We start from the raw sequence: 20,196 nt of genomic DNA, 5'->3' as shown, positions 1-20,196 counted from the left end.
AGATGTCTGGGGTTCCAGCTCTGCGGTCATCGGGGGCCGTGTAGGCGCCTCACTGAAAACCAGAGAACCGGCGACAGGCCCAGCTGAGGCCTCAGTGTCTGGCTTATTCCTAGGCTGCCTGTCCTTATCCTTGCGTTTTTTATGAGTGGTGGTCGTCGGCTGCTCTGACGGCATGATATAATTAAATTTCCTACCAAAGTAATGCCATGCGAAGTCAAAACGGCGTTTGATAGTTCATTTATTAAACCTAGCGCAAAACCGACAACCTGTGACATCGTGGTCTGGGCCTAGGCAAGGAATCCAATAGGAATGGAAGTCCTTATGAGGTATTTGCTTCCACAAGAAATGCAATTGTTAACTTTTTCTGACATCGGACTGAGGCAAGAAAATGTTCCCCAACGGGGTACTTAGCTTTATTGAAGACTTTGGACTGAAATTCAAATCGAAAATCTCAGGTGTCGGCCGACCGGCACTTGCGAACTGCTTCTGCTTCGGGCACCGCGCGGCAAGAAAGACTGAAGAAAATGGCGTCGGATGCCTCTTGTATACCCCTGGCGCACTGACGTCAGGGAGGAAGCGACAGCAACCAATGCCGGACCAAGACTTTGGAATTCGGGCCGACTGCGGGGACCGCCTGACGGCAGGATAACCCAAGTGTGATGACTGCAGCAGGGTAACACGATGAACATCCTTGGTTCCTATAGGCTGCTTTTATATGTGCGTTATTCAATAGACTTAAGCTGTTCAGTGGTCATTTCGTCATCCCTTGTCTTCTAGTCACTCAAGTATGCAGAGACCACCTGCTTTGGTGGATTCAGTTAGATAAAGTTTCTCAAGGCCTACCTCTTGTCTTTCCACCCCCAGTAGCCACCGACTCCTCCCAGTTGGGGTTGGGGGACATTTCTTGTAAAGGATAGTCCAAGGCACCTGGTTCCCAGAAGAGACTAATTCGGACATCGGTGTCCTAGAGTTGAGTGCAGTCCTTCGAGGACACGCTTCCTGTCTGGATGATTGCAATTCAGACTGGCATATATCTGGCTTGGTGCATCAATAAACATGGGGAACCCAATTTTAACCTGTTTGACAAGAAGCAGTGCGTGTGTGCCAGTGAGCAATGCCAAACCGTTTTCTTAACTCAACACACATCCTGAGGAAGTCCAACATGCTAGCTGACAAACTTCGTTCCATTCTGATGCCTCACGAGTGGTGTCTCAATCAGTTGTTGGAGGAGAGGACTTTCTAGAGATGGTATTCAACCCTGCTGCGATATGTTTGCATTTTCCCACAAGAAGTGCAGTAGGTTCTTTGCCCTGATCTCGTGGGAGAGTCACCAAGAGATGCTCTAAACCATATATGACCCTTTGGTTTCCTTTGTGCTTATTCCCAAATTCTTACAGAAGGCACTTCGGTTGAAGACCATGGTTGTCCTCATTGCCCTTTATTGGCCTTGTCAAGTTTGGTTCCCTTTCCTTTGATTTTGCTTTCTATATCTACCCTGGATACTGGACACCAGTCCAAACCACAGGGGTGGATCACTTGGATGTTGCAGACCTCAAGTTGACCCCATAGTTTTTCCCATTCCACTGATGGTTATACAGTCCAGGTTTTCCTCCCCAGTCCAACAAATGTTACCATTATCCCAGAAGACCACTGCCAGGGAGATCTGCAAGAGTAAGTGGAAGTGTTGCTCTGTTTGGGCTCTGCAGAGGGAATTGGATTTCTTCACTGCCCCTATTTTGGCTGTCCTGGAGTTTTTGGTGTCCTTTTTCAGGAAAGGGCTAGTTTCTCTACTATCAAAGTGCATTTGACAACAAAATCTACTAATCAGTGAGGTGAAAGGGCTTCCTTTTTAGCTTCATCAAAAATTGTGGGCAAGACTGTAAATAAACTCAAGCGTAAGATTTCATGTCATCTGTCAGAAATCCGCTCTGGATGTAAAAATAATGCACTAGCCAAACACCTTTCTCTTCATAAAAGACGCAGGTTTTAAGTTCCAGATCCTGGATTGCATAGACATGGGTGAATAGACATGGGTGATCTTGAAGGAGACATCCCGAATATTCTGGAGAAACATGAACTCGTGGCAATTAAAGCTGAACTCTTTTAGGAAGCCTGGACTAAACTACTACTGTTCAATTAAAGGTGCACTGGAACTTATAAAATTGCCACATTGTTTACATGACTAATTGTATTTTATTTTATTCTACAAATTGATTTTAAATACCATTTTAAATAAGTTGAAATGTAAGTGTATATTTTGTTTCCATCATCATATATACATTTTTTCTTATTTTTATTTTTTCTGGTTCTTTTTTCCACTTTATTCAAAATGATGTGTAATAACAATGCTAACTAATTATACAATTACATAGGTTTTTAGGGTTCTTGTACACAGACCTGAAGAAGTCTAGAAGGACGAAAGTGATCTTTAACAATAGGCTATGAAAATAGAAATTGATTTTTACATGCAAAATGTGCATGTATATATTTATGTATATTTTTTGATTGCCAAATGAACTAAGGTTGATATATTTCCAGCCATGTAGTATATTGTCTTGGATAAAATCACAGACTTAATAATCTACTTAATAATTTGGTTAAATAAGAGGTGTACCACATCATTATATAATTTTATTTAAAGTCCATAAGGGTTATATATTATTATGACAGTTACTAAGTAGGGCAGGACCAGCTCGAATGTCACACTGATGGGGAAGGGATGTGAATTTAACATGTGTACCAATAACACTTTGTTTTACAACACAATAAACCACTCCCATGCCTGATAAAAAGTATACATATATTTAGAAAGCTTGTGAGGAAATTATTACTCTATTTTTGTTTTACTTGGATCGCTTGTGTGTGTACTTAATAAAGGATTTTCGACTGGAAACAGACTGCCTGCCTTGCTCGGATTACTTTTGAATACTTAGTAATGCTGTACAATTATATATTTTCTGTTACTTTTTGTTTTGTTTTGACTTGAGACTAGTTTACGTTCGCTACTTCTATTACTGTTGTCTGATCTGATTAATATACAGTGATTAGAAATATATGGACTGAAAATCTTCCACACAGAGAAGTTTCTTGCACTGTTTTGTTTTTGGACCCACTACACTTTAGTGGGTTGTTTTGAGACTTCGGGGATACCACGGAGATTACTTGTTTTTTGTTTGGATTAGACCAAGACATTTCATTAAGAATACCAATTTCTTCTGACAGTCTGTTAATGGTGGTTAAATCATGAAGGTAAACCAATTGAGTCATTTGGAAGTATATGTGACAAAGCTCTAGTGAGGAAGGGGAAGAATTTTGTTTTAGTTTGATAACTTTGCCCACTGCATTTTGTTAAAATGTCTTAGTGATATGTTTGTATAATTACAAGACACAAAGCTGGCAAATGTCTAGGGCATGACTGCTTTTGGCACTCTCATGTTAAAAGACGTGAAGGAAAACAATTCTTCACTCTGTTTTGGTTTCTTAGGCACTGTCCTGAGAATGTCGCATTATGTAACTTGGTACAGTTGTGTGATACTCAATACTCAGTCTGTTGCAGCAGGTATTGATTTTTCTTTCTGGAATGATCCATTTTATAGAGAATTCTCTTTGGTAATGCCCTTTAGTGCTACTTATTCTTTTTTTAATAGCTATTGACAACCAAACACCAATTACTGGAACAGTGCATCATGGTCGTCTCTGAATGTTTACTCATGTGGGTATGAATCTAGCCTTGAGTAGCATTTTGGCTACACCAATGTTGATGCCACAGTACCAGCAAAAAATGATTGATTTCAACAATTGGCTTAGTTTCTGGTGTCACAGCAAGGGGATCCAGTTTCTCTCAGTCTGGGGAGACATGATTGACAAACTAAGATGGTTTGCACTAGTCACCCCTTGGCTTCCAGATACGGGCAAAAGCTTTATCTATCCCAATAGTGCATTTTTTTAAGGCTGTGCTAAATTATTAAACTCTCTAACATAACAAAAATCACTCAAAGCTACCTAAAGGTACTGTTCTACACGAGGACACATGGAGTTTAAATAAACTGCACTCACTTAAGGTACTCCTCAGACTGAGGAACGCAGACAAATAGGCAGTCACTGAAACGTGGTTCAGAACCATGTAAAGCACCCCGGCTGTCAAGGGCTACAATGCCTTTCATACATTTTGATCTCCCTCACCTCAGGATAAAATAGAGGGAGGTGCCTGTGTTGACAAAGGACAATTACACTGCTAGACTGGTTTAACAAAATAACTCTCTTGAGCTGCCCCATGCCCAGCTAACCATAGGTATGACCCCAATAATATCCTTGCCAGCTACAGATCCTCTAACATGTCTGGAAAACCACACCTCCAACCTAAAATTACTAGAATTTCTTAACATTCAGCTTAACACCATACTTATGGGTGGCTTTAACTATCCTTCCATAAACTGGGAGACTTGTACCATCTATAGATTCATAGGTAGGTACTAGGCTATTGGCTCAAGGACCTACGTAATCCTAGCCAACAAGGTTTCCTGGCTTACGCCACCCAAGAAAGTTATTTTCCTGTGCCACTGTCGAGCAGAGACACAGAAGTGATCCCCGGGGTGCATTTCCTATTTCCCATCCACTCAACAAGATTTTTCTTGAAGAGTGCTAATGAAGAACTTGCTTGACATAGATGGGTAGCCTGTTCCAGAGTATGGGAAGTCTCTGGGACAGAAATCTATCCCTCCAGCATGTCCTGTTTATTGTGGTGACCAGGTTTAGGTCCCTATAGCGTGTAGCTCTGAGGGATTGGGATTTCTTTAGGTGTAGCATGTCCAACAGCTCTGGGTTTGACATAGCTTTATATGTTGGGCAGAGATCACCTTGGAGTAGGTGATATGCTATGGAGTAAAGCTTGAGTTTTATGAGGTGGTCAGTGTAGGGCATTTGAGGCCAGTAATCCTCTTTGTGAGGTACTTCTGTGGCCTTTCCAGCTGCTGCAGATGCCTTGAGATACATTCCAAAAGGGGCGTTGTACAATATAATGGGTCTAATGAGTGTCGAATAGAGGGGAACAATGACCTCTGTTTTCCTGGACGAGAACCCTTTTATGATGGCGTGCCACGTAGAAGAACTTCCTGACTACTGTGGCGATGTGACCATCAAAGGGAGAGACTACTGGTCCACCTGAGTCCCGAGGTCTCATGCATTCGGTGTTAAGTAGATTGCTGCCTATATGGTAGTTCAAAGGGGATGACACTGCACTTTTTGGCATTGAACTTGAGGCCATGGCTCTGGCACCAGGCATCTGTCTCAGTGAGGCCCTTCTATAGGATGTCCATATCATTTGGGGACTTGACTATGGCTCCTAGTTTGCAGTCATCTGCAAACTTCATTAGCCAGAGGCCTTCTGTGTTAGCCTGTACTTCAGAGAAGTAGATACCAAACAGGAGAGGTCCCAGGACGGAACCCTGTGGTACGCCACTTGTCACTGCTTTGAGGTCAGATTTGGAGTCTGCAACTTTTACAGTGTGGGTTCTGTCAGTGAGCCAGTTGGCAGCCCATCTTGTGACGTAGGGATTTATACCTAGTTTAGTGAGTTTAGCTATAATTCCAGAATGAGGGATGGTGTTGAAAGCCTTGGCGAGGTCAAGATAGGCTGTGTGAACCACCTTACCCTCATCTACGGCTTTGGTGACTGCCTCAAAGAAGTAATTTAGGTTCAGGAGGCATGATCTGCCTTTCACAAACCCAAACTGGGTGGGATTCAGAGTTTGGAGGTTACCAATGTCTTTGTTTGAGTTCCATGATGATACGTTCCATGGTCTTGCAGACCAGGCTCGTTGGGCTAATAGGTCGATAGTTCCTGGGATCAGTGATGGCTCCCCCTTTGTGGATTAGGATATCTGTTGCTTTGTGCCATTCAGTGAGCACAAAGTTTAATGCGAGGCTATTGAACATGGTGTTTGTGGGGAGCCAGTTTGTTCTGAAGTTCGTGTAAAACGCAGCCTGGGATGTTGTCCGGTCCCATGGATGTTGTGTTTTTGGCTTTAGAAAGTGCAGCTTTTACCTGCGTAGTTGTGATTACAGAGACTCTGCATTCTTCCTGTATAGATATGGGCTCTTTAGTGGGTGAGGGGGGTAAAGTTAGCACCGAACCTATCTGCTAGGATGTTGGCAATATCGGTTGGTTCTGTAATTTTCGTGCCTTTGTGCTGTAGCTCGGAGCAGATCTGGGTGTTGCCATCGAGATTCTAGACATAGCTATAGAATGCTTTGTGGTTGTCTTTGGAATTAGTGGCAATTTTGTTTTTGTAGCTAGCTTTGGAGGATCTTATAAGGAATCTGAGCTTCTTACTGAGGCTGACCAGGGAGCTCCTCCACTCATGGAATTTTACTTTTTAGCAACAGTTTCTTCCTTCTGTTGTACAGTTTGTTTCTGGCAGGCGACCACCAGATTGGCTTCCTTTTTTTTTTTGGAGGATAGCGTCTTAGTTCTGTTTGTGATAGCACAATCCATGTACTCGTGTACGTGCTTTTAGAATGCATTTGTGTAGGATTCAGCAGTTGTAACTCTATTGTCCATCTGCATGATTGTCATGAAGTTCACCACTTCTGTCTTAAGAAGCATGAAGTTGGCTTTGGAGAAATTTTTTACTGTGGTTTCCTTAATTGGGGGGTGGGGGCGGGATGTGGATATCGAGGGTGATTAGCTTATGGTTGGATCGAACCAACGAGGAGTTGACCAGGTCTGGAACACTGGTCACTCATGTTGGTAATGACTAGGTCTAGCTTAGAGGATTTTGGACTTCAACGCATACACCTTGGAACAACTAGTTGGCTTACCAACTAGAGGTACAAATATCTTGGATGTAGTGCTCACGAACAATGGGGGATGCTGCTCTCTCCCATGCATTAACTCCTGCCTTGTAAGATTTGACCACAAATTATTTCCTTATCTGACCACAGATGATTTTCTTTTTATTAGTTAAAGAAAAAAAGAAACTTTGTAGTGTGGAGGGTGTGATGTTCACTTCCTAAATTCTTATGCACTTAGTTTACTAATCAAACTGTAAAATATAACACTAAAATATGTGCTACAATATAATCAAGTAGAAAATGGTAAGTTGTCCGCAGTTGAGTTAAAAATGGAATAGCCCTTATTGAAGCACACACAATCAATCCTAGTTGAGTGTAATGAAAAGCATCAGAAATATTCCTTGTATATGTAATCGGGTTGTTTGGAGTAAGGGAGTAGTTAGTTCTGTAAACCTCATAAGACTGCTCCTCAAAAATAACCTGACTACAGAGTAGGCAACTAAAGCTGTAATCTCAAAGCTGGAGATGGCTATATTAAATGAGAACCACAAAGACCTGGATGCTAGGTTTAATTCTGAGAGAGGATAAAAGACTATGAACAATCCATTAAAGAATGTAAGCTAAAGAAGAAGAAAAGGGATCAGGATGATAGGGATGACTCCGAGAGACTTAATAAAACAAGAATAAAGGTAGAGGATTTTGTTTATCTACAACTACAGATGTGGTAACAATATTTAACAGTGGCTGCGAAAGGAACCACCAACGTGACAGCAGACCCCAGCAGTTTAGTTTGAGAGGGATATTGACGCACAGAACCAGACAGAGGCATGACAGACAATGGAACAGGTTCCTCCATCTTCACAGGTACCTTTGGCTGCCAGCACACCTCAGATGTCCAGTGGGAGAGAGGTATGTAGATCAGAATCCCAGAATGGACCAGAACCATCAGAGAAATCTTGGAAGAACACCTAAACCACAATCAGAACCAACACCATTCTACAACCGACAGGACAACTGAGACCACAGATAGCACGACTACCAAGAGCAGCATCTATAACACAGACACCCACACTGCCAAGTGGGACATTAGACATCAACCACGACACCAACAACAAGACCAGTACCAATACCGTTACCAGGATCAACGTTAGAGCCCGAGAGGAGGACAGTTCTACCAGATTTGCCAGTAAGACTACTTTTACAATCCCCCGAGACCCCAGAGGGCAAAAGAAGTTGTAATGATTCCCAACCCTAGCCAGAGCCTCTCCAGAAGGTCTAAGAACCAAGCACTGGATAGGAGTAAGGGAAATTAAATACTTTGGGGAGCCCAACTACACTGCAGGACCAACCACGTTATTAACTTAAACCCATTGTTTATAATCATTCCAAAAAAGAACTTACTGACATGGAGATTAGCGTGCTTTCAAAGGATTAGCTTTTGTTCCCCACTGCAGGCCTGACACAGCACAGGTACTGGTTGATTTAAAGTCCTAGGTAAGAAAATTGAATCTGAAAGCTCTTTACCATGGCAAATCTGATAGCACTGAGAAAAAAAAAAAACTATTGAAGAAACAATAAAAAGACCCAGTAATTACTGCCCTCCCTTACACCAAACTTTAGCAGCCTTTGATGTCAAATGTGAAATGGACATCAGGAAAGTACTGCAAAAAACAGCAGGGAGAAAGTAATACAACCTTAAAGGTGAGAGAAAAGAATTACTAGAGCGAGTCCGCGATGCGTCTCGACAGTTTATGAAGGCTGAGAGGGGAAGGGATATTGTTACTGATACCAGCAGCTATAACCAGAGGATAGAAGAAATGCTGAGTGACACAACTATTACAAGTCTAACTTTAGAAGAGATTAAGGCATCAAACAACAACTGGTACACAGACTTGACTGCATTTTATGATGGGTTGTTAACAGATAACTTGTTTGACTATTTGCAGACACCCTCCCCACACTTGCCTAAGTTCTTTGGAATCCCTAAGCCACATAATAGAGAACCCTCCTCACAGGCCAGTGGTTGCAAGCAGGGAGGAGGTGTGTCTGACCGAAGCTACTGCCATCTACCTAGATTTTTTGTTACACTCTCTGGCTGAGAACATCTCACACATGAGACTGAGTTTTTTTAAAGAAAAAAAAAATCTAGTTTGTAATGAATAATAAAGGTATGAGGAGAAGCCAGTGTTGCTGCTACACAGATGTCGTCCATGGAGGCTCTAGAATGGAAGGCTGCTGAAGTTGCCATTGACCTGGTAGCATGAGCTTTGATTTTCTGTGGTATAGGCTTTTTCTCATGATAAAGGTAAAGTATGCAGTCTCTAAGCCATTTAGATAAGGTCATTTTAGAAATGGAATTTCCCGTTTTAGGGCCAGAAAAGGAAATTAATAGTTGGTCTGATTTACGCATCGTCGTAGTCCTGTCCAGATAAAATCTCAGTTGTCTATGTACATCCAATGAACACAGACAGTATTCCCTTTTGTTAGTAAAATTTGGGAAAAATACTTGGTCAGTAGTTTGATTTAATGGAGAAATCTGAAATGGCTTTGGGAAGAAAGGTAGGGTTTGTCTGGAGTGATGCTCTGTCCTTGTGAAAGATAAGATGGGGCCAATTTAATGCACAGAGTGTGGAGCTCTGAAATAGGTCTAGCTGACATGATGGCGACCAGAAAAAGGAACTTCCATGATAAGAATTTGATGTCACATTTCACTGCAGGCTCAAAGGGGGAGTTGTCAGACTGAAGAAAGGTGCTTCAGCAAAGTATTAGTTTAAGGGTGTGCACACTTAAGCAACCAGCTTATTGTACGTTTTTTATTTTTCCCCTAACAGGTTTGTTTGTTTTTCAATTGAATTGTATAGGTTATAGTTAACATTTAAGGTGGGAAAAGTTTTGAAGTAATTTATTGTGGTCTAATTTTTTTATATCACAAAAACTTGGCATTTTAACAGGGGTGTACACTTTTTATATCCACTGTATTTCACCCAACCGGCCTAATTCATCCAAACATAACCAATCTCAGGCTGACTGCTTGGCTTCTCCAGCTCTATTAATAGTCAGACAACCTATGCTCTCTTCACCTGTTTGTCAAATACTTTTATCTTCCCATAAGCCTTCCACCAGAAAGCTCTGTTCCAGCAAATGGAAAAGGTCTGTTCACTGGGCTCATCCAAATACTGAACCTTTTTCAGCCTTCATACATAGTATTCTTGATTTTTGTCCCATTCTTTTAAAGGAGCTAGTTCATCAACCATTAGACTTCAGTTTGCGGCCATATCAAATTTTCACATTGGTTTTGATGGTTCCTTTGTTGCCTCTCAAAAATTAAGCAAAGCCTTCTTGAAAGGCACTCTTCCTTCTAAGGCCCCCTTGTAGAGATTCTCCTCCTCCATTGGACCTGAATTTGGTACTGCAGGCTCTTACTAAATCTCCCTTTGAACCAGCAGCTACATGTGACCTTGAATATCTTTCCTGGGTGACGATTTTTCTGGTGGCTGTTACCTTTGCCAGATGAATTTCTGAGATTCAAGCCTTGTCCTCCAAACCACCATCCTTAATTTTTCACAAGGATAGAGTTACACTACGGACTAATGCTTCCTTTCTTCGTAAGATGGTGTCAGATTCTAATATCAATCAATCTGTTGATTTGCCAATATTCTTTCCTAAATTTGCTAACAAGTGTGAATACGTATTACATTTATTGGATGGCTGCAATTGTGTTTCTACCTACATAGAACAAAAGGCTTCAGAAAATCTGATCATTTGGTTGTTTCATTCTCAGAAGTAAAATTGGGAAAACCAGTTGCCAAAGTCACTATCTTGGTGGCTGACTATTTCATTTGTTTATAACAAATTGGACATTACTGTACCAAATCCATTCAACTAGATCTGTGGCAATTTCCTCAGTGTTTCAGTCCAGAAAGTCCGTGGGTAATATATGAGCAGCAGCAACCTGGGCTACTCCCCATACCTTTGTTACCCATTACAAACTGGATCTGGTATACAGAGGTAGTGCATCATTTGGCTCAGTGGTGCTCAGGACTATCCTTCCTCGAGTCCACCCTGGATTTTAGGTAGCTGGGACTCTGTCCCATCAGTTGAGGATAGAATGAAAATTGACATTAGATAAAGAAGTTATGTACTCACTATAACGTTCCATCTGTGTTTATTTTCATTCCTCAACTACCCTCCCACCTACCCCCAGTCTTAACTTCTGGAAGAATGAGTGGCTGCAGGACATTTCTGTCCTTTTGTCTTTAACTCCAGATATAGCCTTCTCTGTTTCTGAATACGAATATGCCTTTTCTGCTAAAGTCAGAAAACTAGATCTGAGGTGGTTGGGGTTGGTGCATTGTGGGTAAGGGAGAAACTCAAGAGTTCTTGATTGCCACAAGCTTTAATTGCCAAGCTGGATCTGAGGGATCGGATCCGAACCCATCAGTTGAGGAAGAATGGAAATGGACAACAGAGAAGGAATATTACGGTGACTATGTAGCTTTTTTGCATTAGGCCCTGTCCTCCAAGTCTGTTTTCTAAAATCACTAACAAATATTTTCTGGCCAGTACCTGCTGATCCATGAATCAGTGCTTGCTGTATAAATCTTGGAGATAGGAGTATGGGAAACCATCTCTATTTCTTTTGCCTTTAAAACAGTACTTTCTTTTCCCTCAGTTAGTTGACTGTTTGTTTTTCTCCATTAGTTGACTTGATTAACTCGCTCATTATCGGAGTGAATTTCAATGCATCTATCACGTCTCTTTCTAAGTATACTGTTGTAGTAGCCATTACTGGCAGAGACAGGCCAGCCACCTGGGTTGTATTCACTGGAAACTGTATTTCCTGGAGTGCATGGATTCAGTAGAAGATAAAAAGTACATGTTCTTGTTGCTGCTGTTGTACTAAACCACTCCTTCCACACTTTTAACTGCTGTTTTAGTAAAAAAAAAAAAAGCAAGCTGCTGTTTGAGGTGGCGGGAGGTAGCTGTCCAAGATTTCTGCTAGAGGCTTCCCATCCCCAAGGCTACTTTTTCATGTTGCAGTTTACTGGCATTCACTTAGTTATCCTGTTAGCTGCATTCTTGAAAATAAGCTGTACATTGCACTAAAAAATGGAGGGAATCCTTATTTTATTTTTGTCAACATTGTCATGGCCAGTCTTGTGTGACTGAATTATTCCAAGCTTTGAAAGCTAATGCCTTTTCATGCTTTTCTTGGTGATTGCTTTTACAAGAGTACTTGAATACTGTTGACAGTTGCACTTGTTTCCTTTGGATTACCAGCAGTGTTTTTGTGTGGAAAAAGGTTATCTGTATGCATCTCAACTGCCCCCCCCCCCCCCCCCCTAAGTAAAAATGTGAAAGAAAGCGATGAATAACATTCATGCGCCTGTTCTAACTTTAATGTGTCTAGCTTGGCAGAAGTTTTGTGAGAAGTCGGTTAACTTGTTATTTAATTCTCAATGGTGCCTTTAACTGTGGAGCTTGTGATGATTTGTTTCATTTTTAATAGTCCTTTATTTCTTCTTTCTCAGTGGCTTGTGAATTTCTTTGGCTCCCTTTCAGTGGAGGACTCCGTAGAGTGTCTTCGTGCTATGCTTTCAGCCAACATTCGTCAAAACCTGCAATTGTGTGTTCAAGTGGCATCAAAATATCATGAGCAGTTAGGCACCCAAACCTTGGTGGAGCTGTTTGAATCTTTTAAAAGTTATGAAGGTAATCAGAGATATCTTGTTTTCCTATGCTACTAAAATCTCGATCTCTGACTTCTGTCAGATGCATTACTTAAATGTTTATTCATCTGATTTGATTAAGCCTGCACACAATAAGTAAAGCTGTGTTGTGTGACATGAGTTGAAGTAATGGGGAACTTAGGTGCCCATGAATACTTTGTTTAGCTATCACTGTGTTTTAGTAGTGTAAGAATGACTGGGAATATATTTTGTTGGTAGCCATGCTTGTGGATTAAATGTTATTTGGGTGTGTAATTGTATTTTGAAAGATGCAAGAAGTTCATCATTAGATCACTGTTGTAGCCTAAACTGTGTGGGGTGTATCCTACAGGCTTGGACCAGCTACCTAGCTTCAGTGCTTTAAGGCACCTTCTGTGTGCCCTAGCCACTGCAGTACTTGAGAGGAGGATAAAAATGGTGTCTAGGGAACCAAAACTTCAGAACGTTTTTGACGTTGAACTGTGTACTCATCTTCAGACTTCGGGAGATTGTCAGCTAGCATTTCTACAATGCTGGATAGATTAATACCCCATTGGGGAATACTTTCCACTTAGAGATTAATATTTTTAGTGGTTATCACTTGGTTTTACCTCTGACTTTTCTATTACCAGCCATGGTTTTCTGAGGGGAATCTCGAAAAATATTGTTTTTTTTTTTGTTTGTGCAACAAAGATCAACTTTTGCCTCAAGTTTTGTGATAGGGGCTAAGACTTTTGTTTGCCATTAAAAAAAAAAATATTTCAAAACCTAGTTATCCTATCACTGTTTTGCTGACTATTTTATAAGCACAACTAACCTTTCCTTTTGTCAGACATCTTTTTTGGCAGACAGCTGGACCTGGATGCCTTTTGGTATTCTCTCAGAAAAAAAAAAAAAAAAAATTAAGGAAAAGTGTGCTGTTTCTGCAGTGGTGGTGGTAGTATCTGGAACTGTGCTCAGCAACTGTCACTTGAGTTTTCCTTGGAAGTTAATATTGATGTTAGGAGGTAAGACAGGACATTATCAGGCTGTGCTATCTGCTTATCTGAATTCTCTTGCTGTTAAGGCACTCCTGGTTGCTTATAGGAATTCCTGTGTAAATTATTGCTTTTGGGTGTAAGTGTTACTTTTCTGTTTATGCTTGCTAGTGGCTGAGGTCGTACTTTGTGGTTGTCAATAAGTATTGACCTCTTGTCAGGAGGTAAGACAAGACTGTTTAAGGCTCTGCTAGCTGCTTATCAGATGTCTTGTGCAGTCCGTCAGCTGTATTTTCTTGTAGATTCTCATGTTCCCTATAAAGATTTCCACTCCCAGTGCCTTTTCTTTTCAGGTGCAGAGCATGATTACAAAAATTGTTCTATCAGTCAATCTTTCATCTCCTAAACTTAATATTCATTTGTTGTGTTTGATTGTTTACTTGAGACCCAACAACGCAGTTAGTTCAAGTCAAGACGTTGGATCTCTCCACGCCCAATGTAGTGTCTATTCCAAGGAAAAGATCTCAAGGCCTACCCCCAAAATTCTAACTGCCCAGTTTGATTTGGATGTACCCACTGAGATTGCAGAACTGGCGGTACAACCAATACTACCTCAAATGTCCGCATCTGAGAAACAACCGAGGTGACTGCTTCTAAAGATGGGACGGAGAAGGTGGAACTGTGTTATCTTGGAAGGCCCAGAAGGTATCCCTCAGATATTTGCCCTTTTGGCTTTCTGCTCTTCCTAAAGTTTTCACAAAGTGCCTGACCCTTGAGAAGCCTTTTGTGCAGAACACAGGCAATACAAATATTTCCTTACCTAGACAATATGCTAATACAAGCATAATCACCTCAGACTCTTACTGTATCTCATATTCACCTTGACCCTTCTTTGACTGGGTTTCCCTGTCCATTTCAGAAAGTCTTCCATATACAGCCCACTCAGGACCTCATTGTAGGTTAGACACCAAAACATGCAGGTCTTCCTGCCTCTCTTCACAGCCTATTTCTTCTCCTTCTTACTTCAGGTATGCTCAGTAAGGGAGTTTCTCAAGGCACTAGGCTGCATGTTAGTACCCATTCCCATATTATCATTAGCCAGGCTGCATATGAGGAAGATTTAGTGATACCTAAATATGTCTGGTCTCAACACACATCCTCTGGAGACTCGCATCCCCTTTTCCCATGCTTTTAGAGGGAGATCCTTTGGTGGGTGTTACAGATGAACCTCAACCTATGGCTGCCCTTCAGGGTGCAGACTCCAAGTCAAGAACTGTGTGTAAATGCCTCTGAAGCATTGGGGGGGGCATGGACAGGGTCACACAAGGCCAAGGGCTACTGGCAATCCAATGTCAAGACAGAACACAAACCTAAAGGAGGTATGGGCACTCATTCATGCCTTAAAAATGTTCTCCCATCTCTGGAAACAGTGACTTCTAAAGATATTCACAGGTAACACAACTGTCACGTGGTATATAAACAAAGCAAGGAGGAACAAGATCTTACCAACTATGCAGACTGGCTCATTTAGCTTGAAAACTGGCAATCAAACTAAACAGTCTTTTAAAGCAGTGTGCATTCCCTCCCAGAACAAGGTCCTAAAAGACTCCCTCAACAGGTTGGCGGGGGACCCCCATGAATGGATGCTCAACAGAGTTCTTCCTAGAGATAGTCCACAAATGGGGTGCACCAAGAAATACTTGGTTGCTTCGATAAATAGCTAGCCATTCCCTCCCTTAAGTAAAAGGACACATTGCCTCCAAGCTTGGAGGACAGATGCCTCATCTTTTCACTGCACAGGAAGGTTTCTTTATACCCACCCTCCATTGTCTATGTTCCTGAAATTCTTGCTCAAAATCCTAAAAGACAAACCAAGAATTTTGTTGTTGACTACCTTTTGACCAAGGCAGCATTGGTTCCCTGTTCTTTCGTATATCCAGGGGGCAAGCACAACAAGCTACCCTGCAAAATGGATCTGCTGATACAAACAGAAGAGCTCATTGATTCAACCGAACCTAGCATCCCTCAACCTAACCTGGATGATAGGATTCAGATCCCTTCCAGACACCAGTTTTCTGTGGACATGCTTTAGGTTCTCCAAGAGACCTACTACCCAAAAATCTACATAGCCAAATGGAAGTGATTGACACTCTGTCAAGCAAACAATCTGGACCCAATAAAATGTAAGATTTTAATTTTATCTTGTGCGTGGTCAGGGATGTCAGTTTAGCATATTCATCTATCAAAGCGCACTTTTCAGCTGTTTCAGCCCGTCTGCCTCTTAACCCCCACCTGATGTCCAGATGTGAAGTCAAGCCATTCTTAAAAGGAGTTCTGTGCCTGATCTCCTAGGAAACCTGTGCTTCTCCCATTTAATCTCAACTATGTGATAAAATGCTTATTCTGCCACCTCCGAAGCCGGCAGCTTCTTCCACGCACCGGTTCTGCACTTGTAAAACTATTTTGCTGGTAGCCCTCATATCAGCTAGGTGGGTTTCAGAGTTCTAAACTCTGGTTACACAGACCTTTTTTTATTTGTTTGTTTTCAATAAGAACTGCATGTCCTTGAAGGTCCGTCTTTCCTTCATGTCTAACGTGGTGATTGAGATGTCCCTCAGGCCGTCAGATCAGAGCATTGTATTAACTTAAACTTCTGTTCAACCCTTTTTCTCTTTTATACTGGAAAAATGTTTCTTAAAACTAAAAAGTACTTGTTTACTTTAATGCATTTAATACATACAACATTTGCTGAAAAGACTACCCTCTTTTTATTTTAAATGATCCTGACTATTCACCATACAAAACTGCTTTACAATATAACGTACAGTTTATAGCATGAAATATTTTATGCAAATACTAATAAGAACAAGGTATAGTTACAACTTTTTCCCCTGATGTCCTCCTAAACGTTAGTGTGGGGTATATTCTTTGTAGTCCAGCCACAAGTTTAACAAAGTCAGCAGAAGTCTTCTCTTCAGTTATTTTTAAAGCCATCTTATATTTTATTTTAGAGAATTTAAGTACCTTTATCTGCTGTTTTTTTAAAAAAAAATACAGTATTTAAATTGATTTTAACTGTGTGGAAGGAATATTAGCTGAACTGGAAGTTAGTCAGTGTTTGCTGAGTTTTGTTATTTGCTAGTAATTACAGGTGTGGGGGTAGTCACATTCTTTGATTTCCTGTCCTTGCCTATTTAAGTGGTACAGTGTGAAATATTTTCTGCTTAAACCCTCAGCTTTGGCAGGCTAAGAACTTGCTATATTCAACTGGACGTATAAGAGAATTTAAGTACCTTTATCTGCTCTTTTTTTTAAAAAAAATACAGTATTTAAATTGATTTTAACTGTGTGGAAGGAATATTAGCTGAACTGGAAGTTAGTCAGTGTTTGCTGAATTTTGTTATTTGCTAGTAATTACAGGTGTGGGGGTAGTCACATTCTTTGATTACCTGTCCTTGCCTATTTAAGTGGCACAGTGTGAAATATTTTCTGCTTAAAAACCTCAGCTTTGGCCGGCTAAGAACTTGCTATATTCAGCTGGACGTATAAGAGAATTTAAGTACCTTTATCTGCTCTTTTTTTTTTCAAAAAAATACAGTATTTAAATTGATTGTAACTGTGTGGAAGGAATATTAACTGAACTGGAAGTTTTGACTCTGCTTTTCAGTTAGTCCCACCCACCCTCCCTGTTTTTGTTTTGGTGTTAATCTTAGTGGCCTTGCAACTGCCCGCCCCTCTTGTAAATTTGTGTTTGGATACTCCTCCTGGGCCCATCTCATTTGCTCACTCAACTGAGGGCAGTGAGATCATATTCTGATTTCAGGCACTCCTACTGTGTACAAAGAGAGCATCTGGGAAACAGAAAAAAAAATTTTTAAGCTTGTTTCCTGCCTTTCCTGTTAAGTGGTATAGACTATTTGTAGGCTTCTGAGCCCCCAAGCCCTTCTGTGTTGGAGGGAAGCCTTCTAGCTTAGTTCTTATAACTAGCCAGTTTTCTAGTTTCAGCACTCAAATCTGTTTCCTTGATCTCAGCACTTGGAGAAAAAAAAAAAAAAAAAAAAAAAAATTCATCTGCTTTTACTGTACTTGTGTTTCTACCTACTTTTTTTTACTTTTGCATCATCTTAAAAGTACTCAATTGTATTTATTACTGCTTGGTGTAACTCATTCTAAGCCTTTTGGTTTAAACACTTGGGCTTCGGACCAGTTGTTTTGCACTGAGGGTTTGTGGTCTGCATTGTAGTGGCAGAACAGGTAGTTTACATCCTTCTAGGTTGGGAACTGCTGATTGAGGGCTCAGTGTCTGTTATTCTAAAATTGCATTAATTCTGGTTTAAGCACTTGGGCTTTCAGGCCAGTTATTTTACATTAAGAGGGTTCGTGGTCTGCACTCTTGTGGGAGGAGAGGCTGGACTCTGCCCTTCTGAGCTGGGAATTTCTGGTTGAAGGCTTATAGTGCATGCATATCTGAACTGCTTCTTACTGAAGTTGGTGCGCCTTGTTTGCTGTGGCATAGACTGGATTCGGGCCTGCTCAATCTAGCTTTGTTTGTGTAACTTGGGCACTAATCCAGGCATTCTCTAAAGTATTCAATTGTATTTATTACTGCCTGGTAGTAACTTGATTAAAGTGTAGCTATCATTCTAAGCCTTTTGGATTAAGCACTTGGGCTTCAGACCAGTTGTTTTACATTGGGAAGGTTTGTGGCATGCACTGTGGTGGCAGGACAGGTAGCTTTCATCCTTCTAAGTTGGGAACTGCTGATTGAGAGCCCAGTGTCTGTTATTCTTAGTGTATTAGTTCTGGTTTAAGCACTTGGGGTTCAGGCCAGTTATTTTACATTAAGAAGGTTTGTGGTCTGTACTCTTGTGGGAGAAGAGGCTGGACTCTGCCCTTCTGAGCTGGGAATTTCTGGTTAAAGGTTTATAGTGCCTGAATATTTGAACTGTATCTTACTGAAATTGGTACACCTTGTTTGCTGTAGCATAGACTAGATCCGGGCCTGCTGAATCTAGCTGTGTTTATATGCTTGTTGTTTGTTTGCTTGTTATTTCCCTGGAACGCTAATTCCACCTAATACGTGGCTTCTCAGCGCTTCTGTGGATCACTAGTGATATCTGCATTGCTTACTGTACTTATTTCCTTGTTTCACTTGAAAGAAAGTTACTGTCGTTTTTGCATTTAAGTTATCTGTAACACATTGCACTTAAGTTACCTGGCACTTGCTCACTAAAGCATTATACAAGTCAGCACTAAAAATTAAAAGCACTACACCCTCACTCCCCAGTGGCACTGGTTTTCAATTAAGGAATTCCCAATATTATTCTAGCATGTCCAAAGGTCAGTTGTCAATCTCCTCTCCGGTCCAGCTGAGGAATCTGGGAATCTTGAGGCAATGCTACAACTGCCTCATGTACACAGACAACCCTCTCCTCCTCCCAACAAATTCCAACAAATGTGAGAGATGCAACCATATAGCCAAACTGGAGGCTAAGCTCTCTCAACCCAGTACTGGCATAACCAGTCAGGAAGAGAAGGAAACCACACTCACTACAATTCCAGTCTCACATAGACCTACCACGACAGCAAACCAAACACGTAATCACACAAAAGCATACTCGGAGGCTCTAAATAAAGATCTGCCGAAGCAGCAGAGACCTCCAAAGCAGACACCCAAGCAGCTGCTACCCCAAAACAAAACACGTGCAACACATATCTCACAAAGCCAGTGTGCCAAACAGTCACAGCCCTTAAGACTAAACACACCTGATACACTTGTAATAGGTGACTCTATCGTCAGGCACACTGACGTCCCGCTCACCAGGCTGAACAAGGAGAGGGTCACGGTGAGCAGCCTGTCGGGCGCTAGGATCCGCCACATAACACAAGCACTCAGGTCACTCCAAGGCAAGTACAAATATGACTCAGTCATTGTCCATGCTGGTGTGGATGACCTGAGACGTACCACCCTGGACTACATGAAAAGAGACTTAAAGGAGCTCTCTGAGCATGTAGCCCAGGCCGGTATGACCCTGACCTTGAGTAGCATCTTACCCTCACCAAGAATGATGCCACAATATGAAGACAAGATGATCAATTTCAACAATTGGCTTAAGTACTGGTGTCATTCAAAGGGGATCCAATGCCTGTCAGCTTGGGATGATATGCTCGACAAGCCACGATGCTTCGCTAGGGACGGCTTGCACCTGTCACCCCTGAGCTTTCGGATATTGGCAAAGGCTCTTGCTACCCCCATAGTGCCTTTTTTAGGCAAGGCTCAAAGACAAACCCACCTCCATAGGTATCACAAGGGATAAGAAACTAAGAGTAATGCTACTCAACGCATGAAGTCTAAACCTCAAGATGCACGCACTCAAAACTCTCCTTAGCATGGAGAACATAGATATCTGTGCAGTAACAGAAACCTGGTTCAGGGCTGCCGAGAGCACCCCAGCACTACCAGGTTATACCTCATACCATGCTTTTCGGCCCCAAAACTTGGACCCGAACCACAAAGGAGGGAGTATCGATATTCATCAAAGATACCCACACCTCCAGGTTGGTGGCAAAGCACGAAGCATCAGAGACTATCCATGTGCAACTAACAGTGGGTAAAACTGCCTTCCAGTTTATAGCCTGCTACAGACCACCCTCCCAAACCCAGGAACCCCACTCGACCTTCCTGAGAACACTGGAAAATATGAAGGTTTTTCCTTTAA

At 41.5% G+C, this 20,196-nt stretch overlaps 1 protein-coding gene across 5 annotated transcripts in view; it reads left to right on the top strand.

Moving 5' to 3' along the window:
• LOC122799579 (clathrin heavy chain 1-like) overlaps positions 1 to 20,196 on the top strand; it is a 1,937,764-nt gene that overhangs the window by 588,219 nt on the left and 1,329,349 nt on the right. For all 5 annotated transcript variants that reach the window (XM_044068726.1, XM_044068727.1, XM_044068725.1 and 2 more), the window contains one exon: positions 12,324 to 12,504. In XM_044068726.1, coding sequence (XP_043924661.1) covers positions 12,324 to 12,504 — 181 coding nt within the window. The remainder of the gene's footprint in view (positions 1 to 12,323; positions 12,505 to 20,196) is intronic.

The sequence above is a fragment of the Protopterus annectens genome, chromosome 4.part0 (assembly GCF_019279795.1).
Source record: "Protopterus annectens isolate FY-2018-M chromosome 4.part0, PAN1.0, whole genome shotgun sequence".
NCBI lineage: Eukaryota > Metazoa > Chordata > Ceratodontiformes > Protopteridae > Protopterus > Protopterus annectens.
This window is presented reverse-complemented; position numbering and strand designations above follow the sequence as displayed.